We start from the raw sequence: 7,639 nt of genomic DNA, 5'->3' as shown, positions 1-7,639 counted from the left end.
ATTACTCTAATCACATAGAGTGTGAGGAGTCACTCCTTAGGACAGATTATTCTAGAATACCACAATGTTTCTACTTTCTAGTGGGTAATATTACTATTCAAATTACCTTCATTAAGATTTAACATTTACACCTCTCTGCAAAGAACAGAAAGACACTACCCACCTTTTCTGTCTGTAGAGAGCCTGATGTTATTGTGCTGAGAGCTTCCTACTGAAAGGCTTCCTCTGCAATTCAAGGAGCAGAAAGATTTTCATGATATTTAAAGCAGGCAGAGACTGGTGGGGCTCTCTCAAACACAAACTGTATGTGCAATTTGTCAAGCACTGATGCAATCTACAAGACATCTGAGAGAGGATTTCTGGAGGTTTTTCATTTACCTAGAATAGAAAAAAGAAATATTTTTAAATTATTGTGGAAAACTTAACTACAACTTTTATTACCATTTCAACACATCTGTTTCAGTTAAATCATTTAAGTGACCTGTGCAGCTAGGTGCTTTCCTAGCAAGTGGCCTCTGAGTCACTTAAAAGTGATGATTTTAATAATCAAGAACAGACCATTTCTGGTCAAACAATAGCAAGGAATCAGCTGCTTTGCAGGTGCTGGAGGATGAATTTGCAAAGAATATTTTTCTTTCCTACTTTTACTGAGAAAGAAGATTAGAAAAGCAGCAAGATACAATTATGTTAAAACTGAAGAGTTCTAAAGAAATAACACCAATTTCAGAACTTTTGCAGGCCTGTGGTGAAATTTACCTCCCCTAAATAAACAGTCACTCAAAGTGTGAATGTGTACACCCAAGATAGTCGTCTTGGATTGGTTTTATTATTGTCAGCAAAAGATAAAGACACACCTTGGGAGCAATTCAACTGCTTTTAGATGTCTGCATCCAGATGTGGACATTCCCTAGGAATTCCTGCTTCCCTCTGCAGCTGGCGGGGGACTCCGGTGACCTCGCTCCGGTACCAACATCTCCACTGCAAGGACCTGAAGTTGGATCCAACCTCAGCCCCGCAGCCTCCTCCCCAGGTGGCACCAGGCACTTTGTTTCCATTCTAAAGGCGTTCAGCCGGGCGCAAGCTCCGCGTTTCTTCCCGGTGGGATGGAAATGAACGCAGGGAATGACAAAACCGGCGAGAGCAGGGGTGACAGCCCCGAACTGCGGTCTCACCCCGAGCCCTCACCTCTGCCAGGCCCCTCCTGTAGCTCACGCGTGGGTTCAGCGGTACCAGCGCCTCAAAAGCCCCAGCACCGTGCTCCTCCACAGAACCGAACTGAACTGAAACCGGGCTGGGGGAGTGGGGTAGAGCCCGGGGGAGAAGGGGTTCCCCCCAGTCAGGGTGGGAGGACAGCAGGAAGGGCTGCAGGAAGCGCCCTTCTCCTGGGAGGATTCCGCGGGGTGTGGGGCCAGCACGCAGGGTTAAACCCAGCCAGCTGATCCGCGGCCGGGCTGCCCCCTGCAAACAGGGACGAAAGAGACCCCGGTTCCCCACCCCAGGGAGCCGAGCCTGAGCTACCGACTCCCGGCTCTGCTCCGAGCCCTCCGCCCTTCTCACACTACCCAAGGGCACGGCCCGGAGCCGACCCGCAGCGGGTCCCTCTCGCCCGCCGTGCCGTGCCCAGCCGCCCGGGCCAAGCCCCGCCTTGGGGCGCTGCCCGCCTTCCGGGAGCCATGGGGCCCGGCCGGTGGGTGAGGGCGGCCCACACAGCCCTCAGCGGGGCCATAACGCTGGGGCTCTTCCTGCACCCCACAGGTGAGGCGGAGCCGCCGCGCCCCTCCCTCAGCCCCGGCCGGGGGGGCCGCGGGGGCCGGGCCCGAGGAGAGGCGGCGGAGGAGGCCTCGGCTGCGGGCGTAGCGGGTCCTGTGCCGGGGAAGCGGGGAAATGCCGGGGGTTCTCCGCCCTGCCCCGGCCTCGGGGCCCTCCGAGGTGCCCTGAGGGCTGCGGGGAGTTCGAGAGCCCCTTCTGTTGCTCCTCTCTCCCCTTCTCACCCCCGCGGCCTCTCCCCGTAGGTGTGGGATCCCTTTGTTAAAGAGAGGAGAATCCTAAGCTCCTCACCAGGAATCGCTGCTCTCTCTTGTTTTGTTTGTTTGTTTTTATTTATTTTTTGGGGGGTGCATTTCAGACCTGCAGAAGCAAGAGGAGCGGGGAGAGCTGCTGCAGCCGCTGGGCTTCGTCCTGCTGGTGTTGTGCTCTGTCCTGCTGTACTTCAAGGTCTCTCTCATGGATCCAGGTTTTGTAAAGTCTGAAGAAGAAGAGGAGGTATATCACTTCATGAATGGAAGTGGTGGGGATGTAAAATCTGTAGGTTTTTTTTTTATTTATTTCCTTCCCCCTCCCCCCCTCACTCTGCTAGATGAGAAAAACCTGAAACAGTTTCTGTTGTGCTGTGCATAAACCTACACAGAGCTTTGGAGATGAAGCAATGCAGTCCCCAATTCATATTCTGTAACTGCAGCAGTTCACAGACATTACCTGTGTCTGTTACACCACACTCGTCTTGTAACCACATTGTACTGTCTAAGTCTTGTCTTGGCTGCAGTACCCTATGGAATATATACATGACCAGTATGACACTAACCATTCCCAAGTGGTACACGTGCAAAAAAACCTTGAATGGCAAGCTTGGAAGAAAGTGCTCTCTGCAGCTCTATTTATTGAACTGTTTATAGGTTTGTTGCCCTCTCAGAGGACACATGCACAAACAAGTTACAGGGAGGTAAATGGAGAGGCAGCATTTCACTGAGAGGTCATCTACACCATAGGACAAAAATATCAACATTAATCTAAACATTGGCTGTGTTATGAACAAGAAGCACTGCTTATACTGGAAAGACAATGTTTGGAAGCAAAGACTAAACTTGTTTATTTTTGTCCCAAAGCTTAGTGTTGAGATCAGTGTGGTATCTTAATTATTTCTGCCTCTGTGCAAACATTCTTTTGATGGTTACAGAAGCCTGTTCTGTCCCACAGTACCTTAACTGTCTGCAGCTTCTGTAGGAATTCTAAGGAACTCTTTTGTTTAACCTTCCTAATGATAGAGATAACACTGTGTAACTGTTAAGTAAAAGGATCCAGACAGCTCAGCCACACCAAGACCACAGCACACAAAACCTCCTTAGTCACTCCCTTCTCTTTTTTGTAGGCAGACAAGAGTGAAGAACAAAGCATGGTGATACCCCAGGCTCCAAGTCTTATTAAGCTGAGGCGCTGTGGTTACTGCATGGTGAAGGTAGGCATGCACAATGCACTGAAAGAGAATGGGATGAACAATTTGCAAACTTACATTATTTTTGGCAATATCTTCACTCAGCTGCTGTTGTTGGTGGTGTTTCTGCTCTATCATTGCCCTGCTCAGTATTTTAGACGCATGGCAGGTCTGTTTAATTCTGTCTTAGGGTCACCTTCCTGCTGAAAAACTCACAGAACTAGTAAGTACAAAGAGCAGATTGAATTCAGATGCAGCCCTGAAATGGAAAAGTGATCCAAATGAATTGTGTAACTAAAGATGTAGGAGTGATGGACATCAGCATGCATGCTAGTTTTCCAGGGCTGAAGCAAGCCCCTGCTGGCACACAGAAACAAGGGTCATCTTTTGCTGTGGGAAAACTGTATTCTACATTCTCACTGCCATTCAGACCTTACAATATTGTCAAAAATGGTTATTTTGAAGGTATCTTGACAGAGAGAAAAGTGGTTGAGCATGAGATAGACAAGAACTGACAGTAGCTGTGAGCTTGTTTGGAGGCCTAAACCCAACAAAACGTTAGTCTGACTCTTAAAAGATAACATGAAGGAAAAATTAGAACACTTAAACTAGCTCTGAAAACAGTTTGCCTAAAGCATAGAAATGCCTGTTTGTAGAGTGATCCTTATCAGTTCAATAAAATCCAGCATTATCCCAACTTCCATAACCTTCCCTATCCTGACAAATATCAGCTGCTTGCCAAAGGAGAAGCTGGCAAAGCAAGTGTATATCCTTCAGGGAACAAATCCTAGGAAGCACACTTGTACTACTTTCTTCAGCCAGATCTTTCATCTCCTCTGTTCCTGGTACTTAAGCTGCTTTCTAGGCAAGTGTCTTGTATTCACCCAGTAGAGATACTTCCCTCCTCTGTGTATTCCCCTAAAGACAATCCCTCCCTGCATGTTTTCTTTAATAGCTGTGGCCCTAGGTTCTTACTTCAAGACTGCTCATGCTTTCCTGAATAGGACAGGCTGGCTTTGCACACTGGACTTCTTATAAATAGGTAGATAAAAAAGTGTACATATAGCAGTAGTGTGTGAGAGTAATTTAATTTGGATGTCACTTCTTTGGGAATTGTGATTCCCCTTTCGCATCGTTTATGTTGGGCTATTATCTCAAAAGTGACTGTAGGACAGCACTGCTGTGGAGGAAGACAAATTGGCATTATCTCCTCTTCTCCCAAACAGGGAGATGAACTGAGTTGAACCAGTGGACTATTTCTAGTGTTTTTCTCTTTCTTTGCAGCAGCCAATGCGAGCCAAGCACTGCCAGCTGTGCCAGCACTGCGTGCGGCGCTACGACCACCACTGTCCCTGGATTGAGAACTGTGTAGGAGAGAGGAATCACCCCCTCTTCATTGTCTACCTGAGCGTGCAGCTTCTAGTTCTGCTGTGGGGAGGTCAAGTTGCTTGGTAAGGCAACGTACCTGGAGGCAGCACTTTGACTTCTGAGATTGCTGGGAGTTGTGGTGCTCCTAGAGACCCACTGTTCTGTAGAACATAGCAGTGACTGGTTTGGCTTTCTGTCTTCACCCTCTTTTGCAGCATGGAGATGACCTCTTTCAAGCCCTGCAACCTGCTGAGGGACAACACAGCTGATCAGTAGTTGAACAGTCTCATAGCTTAGATTTCATTGTTCAGCTTTGTTTTAAGCTTAAACTAACAAAATTAAGAGCAGTAAAAAAGCTGGTTTTGCTTCCGTTACCAGAATATGATCTTTGTTTACAGATCTAAGTACTGGAAATACTGGTTTCAGTTGTATGACTGCTCAGGAGAGAAGTTAACTGAAGAGGTTTCTTTCTCAGCTGTCAGAGGAATCAGCATCTTTTCAGCTTCTTAGAACCTCAGTCACTAAGTCACTACTGGTGCAGTCTCTTAAGAGGTTACAGTGTATGAACTCAATGCAGTCCATGATTTTCAGAACTTCACTAGTTATGAATCACACTTAAATGTGCCAGCATGTCTGCTTGGCTTATGTAACTAGTTCTACACCTTTAACCATTTAACTTATTTCTTCTTTCTGAATTGAAAGGTCAGGCCTCTCCTTTGAACAGTTCTGGGACTGGCTGCAGCACAACATCCTCCTCCTCATATCCTTCTTCCTGATAGTCATATTCACCACTGTGGTCCTGCTGCTGCTGCTTTCACACCTCTATCTGATCTCCTGCAACACCACCACCTGGGAGTTCATGTCACATCACCGCATCTCCTACCTGAGACACTCAGACTTGGAGAATCCCTTTGACCAAGGGGTAGTCCTCAACCTCTGGAGATTTTTCTGTTCATGCCACCTCACTGCATGGGAGAAAATCTACTATCACAGGAGCAATGAGCCTGTCTAGTCCCAGTGGTACCTACCTGGTAGAGTGCCAATGCAGCTGCAGGGGTTGGGTGAAGCTTTCCTGATACCTTTGCTGCTGTTGCCTTGCATGGAACTTGAGTACACCATGAACTATGCAACCTGTTCAATACCTGTTCATCCTGCAAATTACACTTCAAGGATAGTCAGGGTTATTTTTTTATATATCAATATCACTGTTAAAGGGGATACACTGGTTCTGGGAAGGCCAGCAGAGCTGATTTCTGGACTGAGCAGAGTTCTCTTTCCAGATTCACTTCCTTTGCTAACTGAATCCACATCTCTCCTGAAAAGATGCAAGAGGACTGTGAGCATCCATGTTCACTTCTGTTCCCCAAAGTTTCCCTCTCCTTTTGCTGCTAGGAAACAGGAGCTATTACAGCCAGAATCAATATAATTCCTGTGGCCTTTCTTCAACATAGTTCTCACTGCAAGAGCCAGGGTGCCTTTTGTCAGTGGTGTTGGACATATACTAGAAATATTAGAGTAAATATTTGGACAGTCAAATGCAAACTTCGTTTTGATCACATGCCTCAACTTAATGCTTTTTACTGAGATTTGAGGCTTAATAGTGTTAATGTGGATGAGAAACAGCTGTAAGGCACCAAATTCAGCTTATGAGATAATAAATTTGTAATTTGTGGTGCCCTGACCAGCTTCCTAACCATTTTTTCTGTAAGTTGATAGTGCTTAACAATTAATAGACCATTTCAAGTGAAGTCAGCAAAGAATGATACCATCCACTTTTTCTTTGAACAGAAAAATATTTGCCTACTGAATTTTTTTTTTTTTGGTGGATAACTTCATGCTCTGGCCTTTCTTATGGATTTTGGGGAGAGAACAAGCAGCAGAGCATGGTACTTCCTGCCTAGAGCAAGTAACAGTGTCAGTAATACTACTACCTCAACATCCTAGGAAAATTTAAAATGAAAGAATACAGGTTTCAGCACAAGAGGAAAGATTATAGGTCCTGTTGTTTTCTTTGGAAGTGGAGGGTGCTGATAGCTTTCTAGGTAGTGGCAAGAAAGCTTGTTTTCCTTTGTAATAAAAGGTCAGGTTTCCACTAGGAACCAAAAAGAAACTTGGTATGACCAAAATTAGCTTTAAAAGCAGAAGAGGCTGTGATATGAATTTCAGTCCTAACCCTTTCTGTTTAAAAAAAAAAAAACAAAACCAAAAACAAAACTAATAAACAGCACCACAGACAAACCTTAGTTAAAAACCTTAGTTAAACCTTGTCTTAATTGTGTTGGCTCAGGAATTAACACCAGCTCAGGAGCACATCTGGCAAGCTGGCAGGATGCACTCAGGGTTTAAAGCTGATGAGCACTCATGAAAGGACAGTGCAGTTGTGAATGCAGCACTATAGTCCAAAAGCAGTTTCAAAACAGCAGAAGGATCCCATTTTTGAACAATTACAGTAATCTGTGCCCATCTTGGTTTTGTTCAAGGTAGAAACTCCTACTAGAGGTATATCAGAACACTAAATTGCTTTCATAATACTGGTGTACCATCCAGAAAGGACTCTGCAGTTGTGTCAGTATGGCTCATCTGCCACACAGCAATTTCTGGTTCTTCACCTATCAGTCAAATAAAAATTTGTCAGCAGGTACAACTCAAAACACAGTTTTGCTCTGTTTGGCAGTTTTTGTTTGTTTTTTTTTTTTAATGCACTGGGATGGTAATTTACAGCCTTTTTAACTTACTACAAACTGTAAAATAAATAAATATACCTTTTACACTTTCTTGGTCTTTTGTCTTCAAACCCAAGTTCTATGTTTTCCCTGTGCTAACAATCCAGGGTGCTACCTCCTACTTTACAGAGGCCCTGACCTTTAGAAAAGTCACAAATCACAGAGCAAGCCAACCACTACCATTGAGACAAGGGTGAGGAAAATGTGCATCCTGCTTTCAATGGGCCATTGGGCTGGGAGGCAGAGCAGGATGTTGAAAGGATATTTGTTATGCAGGAATTTTCAGAAGCACTTGTACTTGGCTCTGAGTTATTTCTGGTTTGCACAAACAGAGCTCTTA

General features: G+C 45.4%; 1 protein-coding gene across 2 annotated transcripts; it reads left to right on the top strand.

Annotated features, from left to right (window-relative positions):
• The first annotated feature begins 1,653 nt into the window (after positions 1–1,653).
• On the top strand, positions 1,654–7,349 carry ZDHHC12 (zinc finger DHHC-type containing 12). 2 transcript variants are annotated; one of them, XM_030461473.1, is made up of 5 exons: positions 1,654–1,755; positions 2,126–2,262; positions 3,146–3,232; positions 4,496–4,659; positions 5,279–7,349. In XM_030461473.1, the coding sequence occupies exons 1-5, from the start codon at positions 1,674–1,676 to the stop codon at positions 5,586–5,588; spliced, it is 780 nt and encodes a 259-aa protein (XP_030317333.1). In that variant the 5' UTR covers positions 1,654–1,673; the 3' UTR covers positions 5,589–7,349. The 2 variants fall into 2 exon arrangements, with proteins under 2 accessions (XP_030317333.1, XP_030317332.1); XM_030461472.1 differs by having other exon boundaries at positions 4,493–4,659.
• Positions 7,350–7,639: the final 290 nt, after the last annotated feature.

The sequence above is a fragment of the Calypte anna genome, chromosome 17 (genome assembly GCF_003957555.1).
Source record: "Calypte anna isolate BGI_N300 chromosome 17, bCalAnn1_v1.p, whole genome shotgun sequence".
NCBI classification, from domain to species: Eukaryota; Metazoa; Chordata; class Aves; order Apodiformes; family Trochilidae; genus Calypte; species Calypte anna.
Note: the sequence above shows the minus strand (reverse complement) of the source record. Positions and strands in the feature narration are given on the sequence as shown.